The 22052-nt window shown below is 41.7% G+C and overlaps 1 protein-coding gene across 1 annotated transcript; it reads right to left on the reverse strand.

Annotated features, from left to right (window-relative positions):
- Window positions 1-113: 113 nt before the first annotated feature.
- MYDGF (myeloid derived growth factor) lies at window positions 114-21841 on the reverse strand. Its single transcript, XM_075864272.1, has 6 exons — window positions 21640-21841; window positions 16431-16481; window positions 11795-11856; window positions 11627-11708; window positions 2396-2450; window positions 114-886 (listed from the first exon to the last, which is right to left on the reverse strand). The coding sequence occupies exons 1-6, from the start codon at window positions 21772-21774 to the stop codon at window positions 807-809; spliced, it is 465 nt and encodes a 154-aa protein (XP_075720387.1). The 5' UTR covers window positions 21775-21841; the 3' UTR covers window positions 114-806.
- Between the last annotated feature and the right edge of the window lie 211 nt (window positions 21842-22052).

The raw sequence follows: 22052 nt of genomic DNA on the forward strand, positions 1-22052 counted from the left end.
TGCAATCCAATGGTATGTGGGACCATAACCGTAACTGAGACTTTAAGATTCCAGGAATTGTTTTTGGTTGTTTTTTTTAAGGAAAAATACATAAACAAGCAAGAGTGGGAGAATGTTGTAAACACAGATATAATAAAAAAAATGTATTTCAAGTTTTTCAAATAAACACATTCATCATAAAATTTTGATTTTCAAGATAATTTCATTTTGATGCATTTTTTTTTTTTTTTACATGCTGGTATTTATGTTAATCAGGGTTGCCAACGGTCTATAAATTCGTGGACAGATAGAGAACTTTTGGTCCATATATTATTTTTTTTAAGCTGGATAAGGTTTGGTTATTGTTCACAGTAAATTCTGCTACGGTATTATATTAGTACAGACCTATTTTTCTTATTTTTAGGATTATTGTCCAGGAAAAGACAAAAAAAAATAAAAAAAAGGAGGGAGGTTGGCAGCCCTGATGGTAATGAGAATATATAATAAAAAAGTCAGTACAACTATAGTAAGCTTTACGTAAACAGAAATGGTGGAATAAATGGGAGAGATCTATCAAAACTGATGCAAAGGAAAAGTGGAGAAGTTGCTCATGGCAACCATGAGGTTGCTTTCATTTTTTAGAGGGCCTCTAAAAAAGGAGCCAGAATCTGATTGGTTGCCATGGGCAACTACTCCACTTTCTTTGCACAAGTTTTGATAGATCCCCTCTAATGTGTTTAAGTACAGTTTAAGTACAGTTTGTGCAAAAAGAAACAATATTGTTCTTGTATACATATGACATATACAGAAGACATGGCAATCTAATTTCACAGTTCTGCATGAGTCGACCTTGCCATAATTGTTAGCTTGGAAAGAGATGAAGAGAAGGAGCCAGAAACATCGGACACTGAAAAGGGAGACCACAATTAGTTATTAGTCCTTTTATAAGCATGTAGGCGCATACATGTATACATCAATAATGGCTATATAAATGCTATAGACAGACATCTTTTTAGACAAGGCCACAAGATCTTGAGATAACTAGTGAGATCTTGTGGCTCTTCACTGCATGTTGCTAAGATTTATGGGGTCACCGCTGGGCATGACTAGCTACTGGACAGTTTGGACTCTACTCCTGTGGGGAGTCAGGCATTTTCCTTAGGCCCCATGCATATGTCTGTCCTTTTCATCCGCAATTACGGATATGTAGTTGTGGATAAAATACTGACACATTCATTTCTATTGGCCATGGACACCTTCCCGTATATTTGTGTGATGTGTCCGGGCTGTAGAAACGAGCCGCAAAAAATAGGACATGTACTATTTTCGCATTTAAGGCTGGGTTCACACGACCATGTTACGTCCGTAATGGACGGAACGTATTTCGGCCGCAAGTCCCAGACCGAACACAGTGCAGGGTGCCGGGCTCCTAGCATCATACTTATGTACGATGCTAGGAGTCCCTGCCTCTCCGTGGAACTACTGTCCCGTACTGAAAACATGATGACAGTACAGGACAGTTGTCCTGCAGCGAGGCAGGGACTCCTAGCGTCGTACATAACTATGATGCTAGGAGCCCGGCTCCCTGCACAGTGTTTGGTCCGGGACTTCCAGCCGAAATACGTTCCATCAATTACGGACGTAACATGGTCGTGTGAACCCAGCCTAAGGACCGTGTGCTTATACTTATTACTGTGAGCACGGTCCGCAAATGCGGATGACATTCCGCGGCCAGTCCATGCAGTACTTACGGACCGTAAGTACTGCACGGACGTGTGCATGGGGCCTAAGTCTGCAGTAGCCCTATAATGCAATTCATTTTTACATTTTTTCTTTAATTAGTTAGATGTACTTTTTTTTTTTTTGTGGGGGTAATTATTTTTCAGTTAAAGAGGATCTATCCTGAAAATAACGGGATATGTTTTAATAAGACACGTCACTATGACACTTTAAACTAGATTATGGGTGCGATACATTAGTAATTGCAACCACTAGACAGCCCCCAAAGTGCCTGGTTCTGTGACGTCACATAATCCGTATCAGCCAGTCAGTAGCTCTAAAAAGAATCATGCAGCCCGACTCCTGTTTGAGGGTTTGTAGAGTTTGTCACAGGATTCTTTTTAGGGCTGTGGACTGACCGAAATGAGACCACCAAAGAACCATTTCCTAGTATGTGTGGTTACTGCCGGTCTATGTAACTCTTGTATCATCTTTTAAATTATTTCCCTATATATTGAGGCATTCCTTGTGGATGGGCCAATGTTACGTGTATGTTTTACATCAGCGTTCTTGATTTAGTTAATCCCTATTCAGTACCATTCGTTTTATGTACTTCTTTATACACAATACTCTTAAAAACCAAAAGGTTATATAAAAACAAAATGTAATAAATTGTTAAACTATCTAACAGACTCACCAGTTGTATCCTTTATTTCATATTCTGACTTTTTCAGTGGTTTGTCTGCCTGAGACTTCGAAATAAGACATGATTTCGTTAGAAAAGGAATAAAAGCTAGAATTTAGACTGTATGTACACTTTTTGGAATGCTGTGGGCAACTTCTAGTGGTCTGCACTAGTTCACAAGATAAACCGTTATGTAAAGGAATAGAAGACATCTGCCATCTAATGACACAGGGACCATTTTATATTTGGTTGCTTAGATAGATGTGATTTTCTACAGAATATTTGGAACTAGCGGTTACCCTGTTCACAGTTTTTTGACGCAGAAACCATGTTGGAAACTGAGGCAAAAAACTCCTGAAATCAGCTCGCATTGATTTCAGTGGGAGGTGGAGGCGTTTTTTTCCCCGCGAGTAGGAAGCGACATGCCCTATCTTTGGGCGTTTACATCTCTGACCTCCCATTGACGTCAATGGGCGGCAGAAAAAGCGGTTTTTGCAGTGTCTTTTGCCCACAGTGCTCAATGGCCGCAGGCGAAAAACGCGGCAAATGGCGTGCAGGCAGATCAAAATCTGGCTCAAAATTCCAGACAGAATTTTGAAGCAGATTTTTCTGCCTGCAAAAAACTATGTGAACAGGGTCTTAAAAGGGGTTGTCTCACAAAGACAACCCCTGTACATATACCCTATTAGTGCATATGGACATCATAGAGACATCCTCTATAAGCCAGAAAGCAAAGCTGCTCAGTAAGGCCAGGTTCACACTGAGTTTTTTGCAGGCGGAAAATCTGCCTCAAAATTCCATGTGAAAGTTTGAGGCAGATTTTCGCTGCGTTTTTCGCCCGCAGCCATTGAGCACCGTGGGCATAAAACGCTGCAAAATACACTTTCTCTGCCTCCCATTGATGTCAATGGGCGGTCAGAGGCGTAAACGCCCAAAGATAGGGCATGTCCCCTCTTTCGCCCGCGAGCCGGTTTTACCGCTTGCGGGAGAAAAAAAAGCCTCCGCCTCAAAAAACTCGTCAAAAAACTCTGTGTGAACATACCCGAAGAGCGGCACCTGAAAACATATTTTGCCAGTGAAAGCAGTGTTTTCTGTTGAGATAACCCGTTTAATAAAAATGAAAAGAATACAGTAATGAAAAAAAAATTATTTTTTTTCCCCTTCTAACATATCAGGGCACATTTAAAAGTAATCTAGTCCATGTACATTGGACAGATAACGCTAACAATGTTCATACTACAAAAAAAAACAACATTTGTGGACGATTATAAAATACTTCTAGCTTATTCAAATAAGCATTTCTGATAACTGCAAAGGTAAAACACTTATGCCGTGAATAATAAAATATTGTGCAAATAGTGAGATCAGTTATGCCAATTACAGAATATTTGGGATGTCCGCTCCAATTTCTGATTGTGATTTTCAGACTAGGAGCCAAGTCCAACACCCCCATAACACTGCTCATGGCAACACTAAAGGGGTTTCCCCAGGTTCTGACCGACTGTTCAATCAGGTAATGGTAGAATACCCTGGTGGCCAGTAGTGGGGGAAATTAAAGTCTACGTGTATTGCAATTAAACAAAAAAAAAAGTTGTTTTTTTTTTTACAACATTTGAACTAAAATTTTAGGGGACAAAAATCTTAAGCTTTATGCCGGTTAAGGAAGGCAGAAGATTTGAAGCTCCATCCCCTATCAGGAGAAATACAGTTTCCTTAACCCCTTAAGGACGCAGCCTAGTTTGGGCCTTAAGGCTCAGAGCCCATTTTTCAAATCTGACATATTTCACTTTATGTGGTAATAACGTCGGAATGCTTAAACCTATCCAAGCGATTCTGAGATTGTTTTCTCGTGACACTTTGGGCTTCATGTTCGTGGTAAAATCTGGTCGATATATTCAGTCTTTATTTGTGAAAAATTGCAAAATTTAGAGAAAATTTACAAAAAATAGCATTTTTCAGAATTTAAATGCATCTGCTTGAAAAACAGACGCTTATACCACCCAAAATAGTTACTAGTTCACATTTCCCATATGTCTACTTTAGATTGGCATTGTTTTTTGAACATTATTTTATTTTTCTTGGACGTTACAAGGCTTAGAACATAAACAGCAATTTCTCATATTCTTAAGAAAATTTCAAAAGCCTTTTTTTGAAGGTACCTCTTGAGTTCTGAAGTGGCTTTGAGGGGCCTATGTATTAGAAACCCCCATAAAACACCCCATTTTAAAAACTAGACCCCTCAAAGTATTCAAAACAGCATATAGAAAGTTTTTTTAACCCTTCAGGCATTTCACAGGAATTAAAGCAAAGTGGAAATGAAATTTGCAAATTTCATTTTTTCTGCTGAATTTCAATTTTATTCAATTTTTTTCTGTAACAGAGAAGGTTTTACCAGAGAAACACTACTAAATATGCATTGTCCATATTCTGCAGTTTTTAGAAATGTCCCACATGTGCCCTACTGCGCTCGTGGACTAAAACACAAGCCCTAGAAGCAAAGAAGCACCTAGTGCATTTTGAGGCCTCTTTTTTATTAGAATATATTTTAGGCAGCATTCCAGGTTTGAAGAGGTGTTGAGGTATCAAAACAATGGAAACCCACCAGAATTGACCCCATTTTGGAAATTACACCCCTCAAGGAATTAATTTATGGTTTTTGTTATCATTTTGACCGCACAGTTTTTTCACAGCACCTATTTGAATTGGGCTGTGAAATGAAAAAAATGATATTTTTTCCAATAAGATGTCATTTTTGATCAAAATTTCTTATTTTCACAGGGAACAACATACCCCATTTTGTTGCCCAATTTGTCCTTAGTGCGGCAATACCCCATTTGTGGTGATAAACTGCCGTTTGGGCCCATGGGAGGGCTCTGACGGAAAGGAGCGCTATGTGTTTGTTGGAGTCCAGATTTTGCTGGATTGGTTTTCGGGTGCCATGTCGCATTTGCAGAGCCCCAGAGGTATCAAAGCAATGGAAACCCACCAGAAGTGACCCCATTTTGGAAACTACACCCCTCAAGGAATTCATTTATGGTTTTTGTTATCATTTTGACTGCACAGTTTTTTCACAGCACCTATTTGAATTGGGCTGTGAAATGAAAAAAATGATATTTTTTCCAATAAGATGTCATTTTTGATCAAAATTTCTTATTTTCACAGTGAACAACATACCCCATTTTGTTGCCCAATTTGTCCTTAGTGCGGCAATACCCCATTTGTGGTGATAAACTGCCGTTTGGGCCCATGGGAGGGCTCAGAAGGAAAGGACCACCATTTGGCCTACTGGAGCTTTTCTGGTGCTAAGTCATGTATGCAGAAGCCCCTGAGGTACCAGTACAGTTGAAACCCTCGAGAAGTGACCCCATTTTAAAAACTACACCCCTTAAGACATTCATCTAGAGGTGTAGTGAGCATTTTGACCTCACAGGTACTGTGTAAAAGATAATGCGCAGCAGATGGTGCAGTGTGAGATTTGCAATTTTATATATATATATGCCATTTCAGTGTCCAATATAGTGTACCCAGCATGCGCCACCGGAGATATACACCCCTTAAATTGTAATGTGGGTTCTCCTGGGTACGGCAATACCCTACATGTGGCTGTTATCAGCTGCCTGGGCATACGGCAGGGCTCAGAAGGGAAAGATGAGGGGGGTAAGCTGTGCGGAGTGCATCAGGGTAAATTAAAAATCAAGGGATGTATGATACATTTTAAAACAATCTTTTATACAGAGCCCTGGTTTTTCGGGACACGTGTCACATTGGTATATTGTGTTCTTCCTTATCCCCCTCTTATAGCAGACTCTGCACCTCTTTTGACTCTTTCCCTTTCCACCGGTTTGGGGAACTTCTCCTGGAAAGTGTTGCCCTGGTACGATGCGTGTGGCCTCGCTTCCAGAAGTACTGGGTGCCCCCCCTTCCTGGTCCCTAAAGATTAGATCTTGAAATTCCAGGAAAGTTCCCGTCTGGCCTGCACATCGACGTAGCACGTACGCATTGTACAAAGTCATCTGCATGATGTGCCCGGCCAGCTTCTTATACCACACCGCATGGCGCTGTAGGGCTTCAGGACTTGATTTGACAAGTCCACCCCTCCCATGTACCTATTGTAGTCCAGGATGCAGTCTGGTTTGGGGGTGGCCTTTCCTTCATATAGCCTAAACCTGTAGGTATACCCTGATGCACTCTCGCACAGCTTATACATCTTCACGCCATACCTTGCCCTCTTACCCGGCAGGTACTGGCGGAATTGAACCCTCCCTTTAAAATGTACCAGGGACTCATCAATAGAAATACACTTCTCGGGGGTGTATGCTTGGGAAAACCGGGCACTGAAACGGTCTAATAGGGGTCTCCGTTTATACAAACGGTCAAAACTGGGGTAATCTCGGGGTGGGCACGGCTCATTATCAGTATAATGTGAGAAGCGAAGTATTGCCTCATTTATTTATTTTTTTAGGTTCCAGTTCAGTTCTGAAGTTGCTTTGAGGGGACTATATATTAGAAACCCCCATCAAACACCCCATTTAAGAAACTAGACCCCTCAAAGTATTCACAACAGCATTTAGAAAGTTTATGAACCCTTTAGGTTTTTCACAGAAATTTAGAGCAAAGTAGAGGTGAAATTTACTTTTTTTTTTGTCAGAAAATCCTCTTTATACCATTTTTTTTATAACACTGAAGGTTTTATCAGAGAAACGCAACTTAATACGTATTGCCCAGATTCTGCAGTTTAGAGAAATATCCCACATGTGGCCCTAGTGCGGTAATGGACTGAAGCGCCGGCCTCCGAAGCAAAGGAGCACCTAGTGGATTTTGAGCCCTCTTTTTTATTAGGTACCATGTCCGGTTTGAAGAGGTCTTGTGGTGCCAAAACATTGGAAACCCCCCAAAAGTGACCCCATTTTGGAAACTAGACCCCTTGAGGAATTCATTGTAGTTTTCTTGGGGTGCATGCGGCTTTTTGATCAGTTTTTATTCTATTTTTAGGTGGCGTGGTGACTAATAAACAGCAATTCTACTATTGTTTTTTTATTCTTTTTTTTTTACTGCGTTCACCGTGCGCTATAAATGACATATTCACTTTATTCTGCGGGGCGATACGATTACGTCGATACCAGATGTTTATAGTTTTTTTTTATGTCTTATGGCGTTTGCACAATAAAATACGTTTTGTAAACAATCATTCACTTTTTGTGTCACCTTATTCTAAGAGCCATAACGTTTTTATTTTTCAATCAATAAAGCCGTGCGAGGACTTATTTTTTGCGTAACGAACTGTAGTTTCCATCAGTACCATTTTTCGGTACATGCGACTTTTTGATCTCTTTTTATTCCATTTTTTGGGAGGTGAAGTGACCAAACAATTGTGATTGTGGTACGGTTTATTCATTTTTTTTTTTACGGCGTTCACCGTGCGGAATAAATAACAAAATAATTTTGTAGTTCAGGCCGTTACGGACGCGACGATACCTATTATGTATAGTTTATTTGTTTGTTTATATATTTTTATTAATAATAAAGGACTGATAAGGGATAAAGTGGGACTTTTACTTTTATTACTTTTAAAACTTTTATTTTCTTATTTTTACACATCTTTTTTTAACTTTTTTTTTACTGTATTACTTTATCCCACTAGGGGACTTGAGGGCAGGAGGCCCTGATCGCTATTCTAATACACTGCACTACATGCGTAGTGCAGTGTATTTGAACTGTCAGCTACTCACTGACAGCAAGCATAGTGGGTCCTGACGTTGTCAGGACCCACTAGGCTTCCGTCTATGGCATAGCCGGACGCCATTGTTTGGTGTCCGGTTGCCATAGTCACCATCGCCGGCCGCTATCGTGTAGCAGGCCGGCGATGGCGGATTAACCCCTAAGAAGCCGCGATCGCTATTGAACGCGGCTTCTGAGGGGTTAATCGGCGGGGGAGCTCCGCGATCGGTCCCGGCACATTGAGCAGTGATAGTCTGCTGTCGGAAACAGCAGCTATCACAGCTCATGAACGCGCCCCGCGCGAACGGCGCCGTGTTTACTCCATGACCTACTATTAGGTCACTGAGCGCGAACGCTACAGTTAGCATGACCTAATAGTAGGTCATGGAGCGTTAAGGGGTTAAAGAGGCTCTGTCACCAGATTAGAAGTGCCCTATCTCCTACATAATGTGATCGGCGCTGTAATGTAGAGAACAGTGGTTTTTATTTTGAAAAACTATCATTTTTGAGCAAGTTATGAGCAATTTTAGATTTATGCTAATTTGTTTCTTAATAGACAACTGGGCGTTTTTCACCTTTTGACCTAGTGGGAGTTGTAAAGAGAAGTGTATGACGCTGACCAATCAGCGTCATACGTTTCTCTCCATTCATGTACATTTGTACTCCGCGTAGTGTGCTGTGATTGAGTCTCACACAAACTTTACGGAGGTCTCGGGAGTGGGAATAGACATCGTGTCCTGGCCAGAAGCAATGTCTATTCATTCTCAAGACACTTCAGTAAAGTTAATGTGGGTGTATGTGACAGCACAGCGTGATCTCACGAGATCACGCTGTGCAGTGAATACAGATGGACATGAATGGAGAGAAGTGTATGACACGGATTGGTCAGCATCATAATCTTCTCTTTACAACGCCCACTTGGTCAAAAGGTAAACACCCAGTTGTCTATTAACCCGTTAGTGACCGGCCCATCGTATTTCTACGTCGGTCACTAACGGGCCTTATTCCGATGCCATAGACTTTATACGTCGCGGCATCGGAATAAGTAAACAGAGCAGGGAGCTGTCAAATCTCCCTGCTCTCAGCTGCCAGAGGCAGCTGAGCGCTGGGAGCGTCCCTGCTCTGCCGGGTGAGATCAATATTAGTATCAATCTCACCCGTTTAACCCCTCAGATGCGGTGCACAATAGCGTGCACCGCATCCGAGTGGTTTTGGAGAGAGGGAGCTCCCTCTCTCTCCCACTGACACCCGGCGATACGATCGCCGAGTGTCTGTGTCTCCAATGGCAGCCGGGGGTCTAATAAAGGCCCCCAGGTCTGCCTGGAGTGAATGCCTGCTAGATCATGCCGGAGGCATGACCTAGCAGATGCCAGTCCGTGTTAAACGGACAGGCAGTAATACACTGCAATATAAAAGTATTGCAGTGTATTAGAATAGCGATCGCAGAATCGCATATTATAGTCCCCTAGTGGGACTAGTAAAAAAAGTTAAAAAAAAGTTTAATAAAGTTAATTTAAAAAAAAAAACCCAGTTTTTCCCCTTACAAACTGCTTTACTATTAAAAAAAAAAATAAAGTTAAAAAGTTAATATTTGGTATCGCCGCGTCCGTAACGACCCCGACTATAAATCTATTACATTATTTAACCCGCACGGTGAATGCCGTAAAAAAATTTAATAAAAAACTATGGAAAAATTGCTGTTTTCTGTGAATACTGACTTTAAAAAAATGTGATAAAAAGTGATCAAAAAGTCGCATCTACTCCAAAATGGTACCAATAAAAACTACAAGTCTTCCCGCAAAAAAAAAGCCCTCATACAACCGCATCGGCGAAAAAATAAAAACGTTACGGCTCTTCAAATATGGAGACACAAAAACAAATAATTTTGAAAAAAAAAAAGCGTTTTTACTGTGTAAAAGTAGTAAAATACAAAAACTATTCAAATTTGGTATCGTTGCAATCGTAACAACCCGCTGAATAAAGTTATTGTGTTATTTATATCACACGGTAAACGGCGTAGATTTAAGACGCGAAAAAGAGTGGCGAAATTTCAGGTGTTTTTCTATTTCCCCGTTAATAAAAGTTAATCAATAAATAATATGTACCCCAAAATGGTGCTATTAAAAAAATACAACTTGTCCCGCAAAAAACAAGACCTTATACAACTATGTCGACGCAAAAATAAAAAGGTTATAGCTCTTGGAATGCGACGATGGAAAAACTTAAATAATGGCTTGGTCGTTAAGGTTTAAAATAGGCTGGTCATTAAGGGGTTAAGAATCTAATTAGCATAAATCTAAAATTTCTCATAACTTGCTCAAAAATGATCGTTTTTCAAAATAAAAACCACTGTTAGCTACATTACAGCGCCGATCACATTATGTAGGAGATAGGGCACTTATAATGTGGTGACAGAGCCTCTTTAATGGTCTTTCACGCACCATTGGGACAACTAGTCCGCTGGGACCAATGGCTGTAGGCTGCAGTGACAGTCACCACATAAACGTTACGTCCAAAAGAATTTCAGAACCCGTGACAGCCATTGAACAACGCAACCACCATATGACCTGACTATGAAATTGCTATGGAAGAAGCACAGCTACCACCTAGTTGTGACACGGGAGCTTGGAACTGAGCAATGAATGTCAATAAAAAAGATAAAACTCATATTTTTTGCAACTCTGTGCCATATATAAAGAAGCATGAAAAAAAAGTTATTTACTTTTTTTAATAAAAAAACATAAAAAAACACAAACCCCCCCCCCACCCCCAAAAAAAACCGGTACAATAGATCATAAGAGGACCATGACCCCTATTGGCTGGGCACTAGGATGATTATCAGACTACAACCCAATTTTCCCTGAATCAGCAAGTGTTCGTATATTCCTAGAATAAACCAACACTTGTGGATCAGAAAAGGATCACTGGGACCCCTACTGATCAAGGCCCATTCTGCATTTGTTATTTCATTAAAATATTTTATTGAAACATCACTGTGGCCGAGCTATAAACACAGAGCTGTGTGATACCCGTTTAAAAGGCTATGTAGGCTTTTTTTTTTTTTTTAATCAAGGTTTGTGTTTTTGAACAACTTTTAAATGTACCTTTATTTAAAAAAAAAAAAAAAAGAAAAAAAAAAAAAAAAAAGGTTTTATTTTAAAGATACATCTTCAATGTATCCTGTATACATAGAAGCTGTATCGTTCTGTCTAAACCGCATACGTCAGTCTTACACACAGGATCCAGCTAATAACGATCACATCAAAGTTATGAGCTTTATACGGAGGATTGCATGAAATATAAATTTTAATGAGGCAACTATACAGATATAGAGAAGTGGTTCTCACGTTCTATTCACTTACTACATATACCTACTTTTTCCACAAATGGCTACTTTTAGGCCATCGTATTTGTTGTATTTCTCATCAAGACTTCGGTCTACCCTCATAATAAATATGGACGTTTTCACGCCACTGCAGTTTTAATTAATATTTTTATTAAAAAAAAATAAACAAGTACACTTACATAAGCTTCACAGAACTCTATTTTCCCTCCAGATACTTCCGCTTTGAACTTCATAAAATACAGATAGGATGATCCCAGTGGCCTAAAACAGAGAAAAAACAAGTGTATTTATAGTATAAAACAAAGTTGAAGGCTGGAATGAAGAGAGAAGACTATCTGATACTTTACCGCCATATTGAGCAAGAGAAATATCTGCTTTCCTCATCTACTCCAATACTCATGTGCCATTTCTGTAGGGAACAACCATGACAGTGAGTCTTAGCAAGGGATAACCCAGTGTTATTCAGAATGTATGTGAATGCATTAGGATAAAAAATAGGTTTGTTCAAACTTTGATATAAATAAACTCGAATACACGATACAAGACTGCTGCTACTAGAAGGTAAAATAGAAATGATATGCTTCTCAATCCATACAGGGAGAAAAGTGTAATAGCAATTACTAAAGCATTTTTCCTCAGAAGTATTCTATAAGTTAGGCCCCATGTACAGGGACGGATCCACATTAAAAAGGTACCCGTAGTCTGCTATGGGCCCATGCTGTACCTCCATCTGCCTCAGAGTTATTTTCTCTCATGGATTCAGTGAGAATTCATGCTGAATTACAGATTTTCTCTCCCAGAAGTATTACTTCTAAGAGAGAATAGGGTGCCTCACTGCCTACCAGTTGTAATATGAACCTGGGCATAGACCGCTCCTTCCAAAACGCAGGAATTTGCAGCAAAAAGCGCGTATGCTTTTGCTGCCGACATACTACCACATGATGTAGGGGCACCCTAAGGCTGGGTTCCCACGTAGCGTAAACGCCTTCGGAATTTCCGTAACTGAATTCTGTGTAGAAATTACGCAGCATTTACAGTAGAAGCAAAGTAGATGAGATTTTGAAAATCTCATGCCCACGCTGCGAAAAAAAAAAAAAATGCGAAAAAGCTGCAGTGCGGAGTTTATGCCAATGTCAATTTTTGCTGCCTTTTCGTTGCTTTTCTGTTGAGGCTTTTTCCCACTGAATTTAATGGAGATGCAAAAACAGATAGCCAGGTGTTCGACTTTTGCAGCGAAATCGCTGCACTCTGGGGAAAAAATAAATTAAAATTCACACTAACCCAGAACTCCCTGCTTCTTCCTCCAGTCTGGCCTCCTGGGATGACATTTCATCCCATGTGACCGCTGCAGAATGTACGGTGGGGGTTCCAGGTTGGATACAATGCCGTTTTACGCAGCGTAACCGACCCGTGGGATCCCGGCCTAAGAGTATGTTCATACGGCCATGGTATTTGAAGAAAATCTGCAGCAAAGACTCCGATTTCTGCGAAGGAATCGCACACCGATTAGCGCCATTGAAATTCTTTTTTAGTGTGGAATCTGCATCAATAATGGACATGCTGCGGATTATAAAATCCACAGACACACACATTTTTACACAGATTATTTTCTGGAGTATGTGAAAGGAATATCGGTCTAAGGGTTTACACTCAATGTGTGCCTGACAAAAGAAAGTTGTCCCACAAAACAGGTGGGAGAAATTTATTAAGGTGCCCGTACATGCAGCAGCCATGCTGCGGTAGCGTACTGACACCCTTAGGAATGTGTTTACGCCTCTCGGTCATTCCGTTTTTTGAAGAGATTCTCACAAAATGGCGATAATTTGCAAAATATTGAGACAAAAAAAATAAAAAAATAAACTGTTTGACCACGACGTGTGAACACAGCCTTACACCAGTTTTCCGACAAACTTGGATTATAAGGCCGGTTTCCCACGGGTGAGATGTGCTGCGTTAAACTGCGAAGCGTATCAGACATAGAACATTTAGCACATTCCATCCAAAACATGGCACCACATTGTGGTTCAGTTTTTCTAGCAGAATTTCCGCTGCGAAAAGCAGTGCTACGAAAACAAACCCCTTTCATACTTACCCTGGCCATAGTCATGGCAATGCGTTCCTTTATTGTCGTGCAGTCCGCCCTCCTGGGAGGACGCTGCAGCCCATGTAATCGCTGCAGCAGTCACATGGGATGAAACTTCATCCCAGGAGGCCGGCATGGGCCACAAAAGTTCCAACACTTGGCTATTTGTTGCGGGTTTAACATCCCTATTTAATTCAATGGGGAAAACCCACAACAGAAAAGCAACAAAAATGCAGACATGCTGCGGATTGAAAATCTGCACCACAGGTAAATTTCTAAACATTTTCGCTGCGTTTTCTTTCTGCAGCGTGGCAATGAAATTGTCTCAATCTTATTCACTTTGCTGCTACTGTAAATGCTGTTACAGCCGCTTCGTTTCTGTTTTGGTAATAGGGGACCAAAAGATGAAACCTTTTTCAAATTGTAATATATATTAGATTTTTTGTTTGCCAAACGCAGGAGTGGACACAAAAGAAAATAAATGCATCAGTCTTTTCTTTATACCTTTTCCTTCCTTTTGGATCCATTTCTGGCTTTGGATCAAAAACCTGAGCCAAGAACTGCATGTGTGATCCTGGCCTTATATTAGCAGCATGTAAGATGGATTCCTGTGTATTATAGAGCAGCAGAAGGCTAGAAGAAGCAGCAGAGGAAAATTCTGTCACAGTGTGAGCTGCTGGCTCTGAGTATATGTAGTGAGACTCAGTTTAACCATTTACAAGCAGTCGTCATCTCCTCATTTAGCTGGGCTGCATAATACTTAGGAAAATCTTATTACATAACTGATAAAATAACAATGCAAGCATAAAAAATTCAGGCTCCTGGTTGAGGGTGAGGAAATATTTTGCCGATCCATCACCCATCATTACGATGAGTTAACCATGTTTGAGATTCTCTTTTGGCAAATTTATGAGAAAATTAGGGGAATCTATTCTACCGTTGTATTCTATCGACCAACAAATCGATAAAATGACGAAAAAGACTAATTCATTTGCTCACCCCTAATCTTGCACTGATACAAGCATTTTGCTTTTCAGATGTTGTATAGAATCAGCTCTTCCCCCTCAGGCTGGATTCACACGAGCATGTTACGTCCGTAATGGACGGAACGTATTTCGGCTGCAAGTCCTGGACCGAACACACTGCAGGGAGCCGGCCTCCTAGCATCATAGTTATCTCGCTGCGAGACAACTGTCCCGTACTGTAATCATGTTTTCAGTACGGTACAGTAGTTCCACGGAGAGGCAGGGACTCCTAGTGTCGTACATAAATATGATTCTAGGAGCCCGGCTCCCTACAGTGTGTTCGGTCCGGGACTTGCGGCCGAAATACGTTCCGTCCTTTACAGACCGAACATGCTCGTGTGAATCCAGCATAAGAGTTGGTATCTCGAAGAGGAGAATCTCACGAGATTTCAACTTCGATCTGCTGAAATAAAAGAAACTGTGTCCCTGTAAGGCCGAGTTCCCACTGGTCGGATACACTGTGTAAAAATTACAGCGTGTCCGACCTGGAACCTGCAGTACATTCCGTCCGAAAAATCGTACCACTGTGTGGTGCAGTTTTTGGAACGGAATTTCCGCTGTGGAAGAAAGCGCTCATACTTACCCCCTCCGTCTTCTCTGCGCGTAGTCCGGCCTCCTACGATGACGTTGCAGGCCATGTGACGCTGTAGGCTGTAGCGGTCACATGGGATGAAACGTCATCCCAGGAGGCCGGGCTGCAGGAAGAAGAAGAAGGAGGGCGTGCTGGGTAAGTATGATTTCTTTGTTTTTTTTTCTGGAGTTGTGATTTTTGCAGCGTAATCACTGCGATTATGCCGCAAATTGAATTCAATGGGGAAAACCCGCAACAGAAAAAACAAAAAACGCAGAATAAGCTGACCTGCTGCGAAATTAAATTCTGCACCCCAGGTCAATTTATTAACATTTACACTGTTTTTTTCTGCAGCGCGAGCATGAGACTTTCTAAATGTCATCCACTTTGCTGCTACCGTAAATGCTGTGGAATTTCTGCACACGATTCCATTGTGGAAATTCTGCAGTGTTTACACTAAGTAGGAACCAGGCTTAAGGGTATATTTACAGGCGGGCAGATCTGTTCCATGCATCTGAATGGGACTTGCAGAAACACCTCTATTCAGATGTATGGAACGAATTCTCAGTCACAGATACTTCTGCAGCAAATCTGCCGTGTGTGAACATACCCTAATCCCCCCCATCATTCTGCACTCAATGCCCCAACTCAAATTTTTCACAAATGGCTGCAAATGTCCTAAAAATAAGAAAAACAATCAGCGGTCCATCCAGCCATCCTTCAGGTGTTTGTTTACATGTGGGTAGCAGACAGAGGGGTATAACAGGCGCTTGTCTTATTCCTGGCTCTCATTGCTGGCATTTATGCCAGGAATAAAACCCATGACCACTAAGGCCTCTGATTGTGTATATGTGGGCAGAACGTGAACGATGCAGCCAAATATCGGTAGGACCGCCAGAGCTGGAGTGCAGGGGAAAGAATAGGAGTGCACCGATTGTATATTTAATGACGTTTGCGGTTTGCAGCTTCTTGAAAAAAAACAAAAAACCACAACAACTCTGATAAGACCCTTTAAGGCCCCACAATAATCTTTGGCAGTAAAAAAAAAAAAAAGTGTGGTTTTCGAGATTGAACTTTTAACATTTTCCACCAGGACTCTGAACATAAAAACGGTGCTGTATACCCCAACAGGCACGCACGGTTTTCAGAAATATGGCACATGTCACACTGCTGTTCCACGCTAGTAATCTGCACACTAAACTCAATGGTTTGCTCATTACTGGATTCCTTCATAGCTATAGTAGTCTTTCAAATCCAATCTGGATTTTCAAGTGAATACCTTCTGGTTTATGTCTTTATCTTACCTCATTAGTACCTCCCTGAGCCGCATAAGAAAAACTGCAGGAGAAGTCACCCTACAAATGAACACAAAAAAAATATATATATATACATGAAACAACCATTTGGGGATTCAGAGAACCCATAACCAAAATAAATAAATGTGTTATCAAAGACACAAACATTTAGTAAAAAAAAACAAAACAATTATGCAAAAGATAAATGACAATTTTATAAGGAACAATTTTTTAACAGCTGATGGACGATTTTTAAACCAGCAATCGATCAAGTATCTGATGAACTTTTTACCATGATTATAGAAGAAGCGTGTCCCTGGCGGACACTTTCATGGTGGCCCAGTGACAGATCGCTAAAGCCGTGTAACAGGGAGGCATATGTACTGTAGATTGAGCATTCAGATGGACACCATAGCGGAAACCCAACGGACCCCATTATAAGTCGACAGTGATATCCGCTGTACAACGGGTCCGGCAGAGCCACAATGTGAGTTCGAACACAGCCTAAGACCTAATCCTATGTAGGGATGCACAATGCATCGAAACTCCGATACTGTTTTTATTGCCGTCTGATTACGGCAGTTTAACCCATTAAATTCCACTGTCAACAGTGACAGCGACATCTAATGTGTTTGACAGAGGGAGGGAGCTCCCTGTCACCCCATCGGCACCCCCGCAAAGAAATCGCGTGTCGCCGTCGGGTTTCCATCGCAGCCGGGGGCCTAACAAAGACCCCCAAGTCTGCCTTCAGCAAATGCCTGTTAGGCCATGCCGGAGGCATTACCTAACAGATTGCCTGTCAGTTTTACATAGTGAAGTCCCCTGGTGGGACTAAAAAAAAAAAAAAAAAAAAAAAAAGGGAAAATCAGTTAAAGTTTGTTAAAAAAAAAAAAAAAAAAAAGTTAGTCACAATCAAATAAAATGTTATTTATTTTTATTTTGTGAAAGTGTCAAAACAAATAACACATGCACATATATGGTATCCCCGCGATCGTAACAACTTGAACAATAAAATGAACACATTAATTAAACCGCCGGATGAACGGCGTAAAAAAAATAAAACAAAAAAACCCGCAAAAAACTGCAAAACTCTCTCTTTTCTCCCATTTCCCCCCATAAATTTTTTTTATAAGGGCATGACCACACATGGCGGAATTCCTCCGCAACTGTCCGCATCAATGCCGCACCTAATCCGGGTTGCGGATTACGGCTGCGGATCTGCACAAAATGTGCAGAAAATTGATGCGGACTAGCTGCTGCGGACTGCGGGAAAAGTGCTTCCCTTCTCCCTATCAGTGCAGGATAGAGAGAAGGGACAGCACTTTCCCTAGTGAAAGTAAACGATTTTCATACTTACCGGCCGTTGTCTTGGTGACGCGTCCCTCTTTCGGCATCCAGCCCGACCTCCCTGGATGACGCGCCAGTCCATGTGACCGCTGCAGCCTGTGCTTGGCCTGTGATTGGCTGCAGCCGTCACTTACTCTGAAACGTCATCCTGGGAGGCCGGACTGGAGACAGAAACAGGGAGTTCTCGGTAAGTACGAACTTCATTTTTTTTTACAGATACATGTATATTGAGATCGGTAGTCACTGTCCCGGGTGCAGAAACAGTTACTGCCGATCGCTTAACTCTTTCAGCACCCTGGACAGTGACTATTTACTGACGTCTCCTAGCAACGCTCCCGTCATTACGGGAGCCCCATTGACTTCCTCAGTCTGGCTGTAGACCTAGAAATACATAGGTCCAGCCAGAATGAAGAAATGTCAAGTAAAAAAAGCAAGACGCATCCGCAGCACACATGACATGTGCATGACAGCTGCGGACTTCATTGCGGAACTTTGAATCTCCATTGAAGTCAATGGAGAAATTCCGCCATGAGTCCGCCACTGCTCCGCAACAGACAGAGCATGCTGCGGACACCAAATTCCGCTCCGCAGCCTATGCTCCGCAGCGGAATTGTACGCATCGTGTAAACGAACACTGCGAAATTAAAGTGAAAGTCAATGTAGAAACGGCTCCGCTGCGGATTAACGCTGCGGAGTGTCCGCAGCGGAATTTAAGTGCAATTCCGCCATGTGTGAACCCGCCCTAAAAGTTAATCTACAAGTCCTATGGACCCCAAAATAGTACTAATGAAACACATTGGCACATTGGCCCGCAAAAATCAAGCCCACATACGGCCACATCGATGGAAAAATAAAAAAATTACGTCTCTCGGAATGCGGCAATGCAAAAACAAGTAATTTTTTTTTATAAAAGGCTTTTTATTGTGCAAACATAGGAAAACATATAAAACCTTTACATATTTGGTATCCCCGTAATCGTGCCGACCCATAGAATAAAGTTAACATGTTATTTACGCTGCATAGTAAACGGCGTAAATTTATAATGTGAAAATTAATGCTGGAACAGCTGCTTATTTTCAATTCTCTCCTAAAATAAAGTTAATAAAAGTTAATCAATATATTATAAGCATCTAAAAATGGTACAATTACAAAATACAACTCGTCCCGCAAAAAACAATCTCTAATACGGCTATGTCGACGGAATAAAAAAAAAAAAGTTACGACTCTTGGAATGCGACCGTGAAAAAACAAAAAATAATCCTTGGTCATTAACGTGCAAAATGGCCTGGTCATTAAGGGGTTAAGGACTCCTTCCCACGATATGAAGGTCAATTTAAGTTTGTTTTCCTAAGGGGAAAGGATGTAGACATGAAGGTATTTGGCAGTACAGTTCGCTATTACACGTGGCTAATGGCAAACTATAGCGACTTCTCAGCTAACGTAAGGTTACCAGCCCTAAGGCCGGATTCACACGAGCGTGTGCATTTTGCGCGCGCAAAAAACGCTGCATTTTGCGCGCGAAAAAGGCACTTAACAGCTCCGTGTGTCATCACCATATGATGCGCGGCTGCGTGATTTTCGCGCAGCCGCCATCATTATGACACTGCTTGTAAACAGAAAAGCACGTGGTGCTTTTCTGTTTTCATTCATAGTTTTTACTGCTGTTGCGCGAATCACGCACGTCACACGGAAGTGCTTCCGTGTGCTGCGCGTGATTTTCACGCACCCATTGACTTCAATGAGTGCGTGATGCGCGAAAAACGGCCAAAGATAGGACAGATCGTGAGTTTTACGCAGCGGACATACGCCGCGTGAAAATCACTGACAGTCTGAACGGCCCCATAGACTAACATAGGTCCGTGAGACGCATGTGAAAATCACGCGCATAGCACGGACGTATATCACGTTCGTCTGAATAAGCCCTAACCGTGACTGCAAACAGCAGACACAGATCTGTAATATGCCTGTTCCAGGCCGCTCTCTAGAGGAACCACCAGTGCACCATTTTACAGTAGAGCGCGCATACAGAGCCCTATTGTCAATGAACCAAGTCCCTGGTTATACAGGGGGAGCCAGAGGCTAACAAGGAGAAGACGGTTTTCACTGCAGCAGGCTGCCTCACAGGCTATAGACAATCATTATGTGCCCAGAGAGCGTTCTGTAAGTAAAGTTTATTGAAAAGAACACTTAAGCTCTGTTCATATCTGATCGTGGCTTCCGTTACAGTAGCTACATCGCTGTGATGGATCCGTTGCACAATGAATACCAGCGGTGCCCGTCCAACCCTATTTGATCAATGATATGTATTGTGGTGCTCTTCCGTTCGTGTTTAATTGCCATCCACTATGATACTTATACAAGGGTGCATCGGGTTCTACAGATGTGTCAGTCGTTTTGACGGAAAAGGAGGGGGGGGGGAGCAATTCCACTATTGTTTTTTTTTTCCCCTGTTTTTAGTGCAATATAAAGTGCTTGAACTTTATTCTAGGGGTCATTAGGGTTACGGTGATAGCAAATATTTATCTTTTGTTTTATGTCTAGTATTTTTGCACAATAAAGTTTTTGTTTTTTTAACGTTGCCATATTTCAAGAGCCTTAACTTTTATATTTTTCTGTCATCATAGCAGTAAAAGGGCATGTTTTGTGTGGGGGGGGGGGACAAAAAAAATTCACTATAGTTTTTTTGGTTTGCTTTTCTTGCGTTAATACAATATATGTATTTTTTTTATCGTTTACAATTTTTTAACAATTAAATATTTTTTTGAAGTGGCCAATTTTTTTTTCCTCTCAAATTAAAAAGTAACTTTTTTTTTTTCTGTTTGAAAAGGTTGCCACCTTTGAATAAGCTACTCCGCAACAGATAGTAAAACGGTGACATTCTTTGCATGTATGGTCTTTCATGGTTTTTCCCCAAAATCATAAATTATCACCTATCCACAGGACCCAAACCCCCTGATCTTGAATAGCGCAGTGGTCGAGCATGCGCCCGCCGCTCTATTCACGGTCCATGAGAATGACAAACAGCCGAGCACTTTACTTGGCTGTTTCTGTCATTCCACTAGATATAAATGAACCGCAGCGCCACTCAATGCCCTCCTCACTGCAGTTCATCAGTGAGGAGGCTTAGTGGGTTCAAGACCCCCCCTTCTCACAATCAAGGGGGGGGGGTACCAGCAGTGGGGACCCCAGAAATCAGAAAATCATCACCTATTACATGGATAGGTGATCATTTATGATTTTAGCAATACCCCTTAAATAACAAAGCGGCTGTGGATTTAGTAATATTTGGTTATTGCCAAGTTTTTAGTGAAATCTTCTTTCCCCTTCTAGACATTAGATGGAACTACAAGCAAACTCATCATTTAGTTCCAAGTCAGACTGTTGAATTGGGTCGTGGGCCCCTGATTATCTATGGTAATTGGGAAAGTTCAGTATTGTATTACATCCCTTCAAACTAAAAAACGTCAGCAATGTACCCGGAGAACTGAACGCACGGTTTTTCTGTTTTGACAACCAGGGAAGGGCTGATACTACACTAGGTTATTATGTATCAGTTCAGGGATGCATCAATAATCGTGCCATCCTGCCCAGGTGTTGGATCAATAAACGGAGTATTAATGGAAACAAACTAATAGGGCAGCCTGCGAATTGGCTGAGGATTTCTCCACCTAGGGAAGTGCAAGTTGTAATGATCCTTATGGTTAGAGCAATTTTCTGAATGGTAGGAAGTATGGGGACAGCTGTTAGGAGATAAGGGTACAGCTGGCTTGGTTCCACCTGCTAGTTTCAGCAATGAGCCCTTGGAAGGCTACTCATGACAATGAGGTTGTACTGTAATGCCAACTGGAAACAGAATATAAACACGTCTGACCAATCTTCTTGTATAGGTGTAGTCCAAGCCTCCGGGCTTCACATCGAACTCCTCTGTGCTGCCAGCCGCTTCAGCCTGGATGTGATTAATAAGGCAGAGTAGGAGCGCAGCACTCAGCAGCACGACGGCAGACATCTTTCTCCCCGGCTAAAAGGCTCCTTGTGCTGGATGACGTGGAGACTCGTCCATAGTAGAACGTCACATTGGGGGCGTGGCATAGCACGGTCACGTGGTGGAGGGATTTATTAGGGATGAGGCGTTCTACGTCATACCCCGTGGCCTATAATCTATGGCTGGGCTGGGAGGCGCGGTTTCACTGCTGAGCTAACATACATGAGGAGACTGGCAGTAGAGAAGGGCATGTGCTGTATGATGGAGGCTGAAGAATGTTATGACCGTCATGGAGATAGCAG

Source organism: Rhinoderma darwinii, chromosome 1 (genome assembly GCF_050947455.1).
Source record: "Rhinoderma darwinii isolate aRhiDar2 chromosome 1, aRhiDar2.hap1, whole genome shotgun sequence".
Classification (NCBI taxonomy): domain Eukaryota; kingdom Metazoa; phylum Chordata; class Amphibia; order Anura; family Rhinodermatidae; genus Rhinoderma; species Rhinoderma darwinii.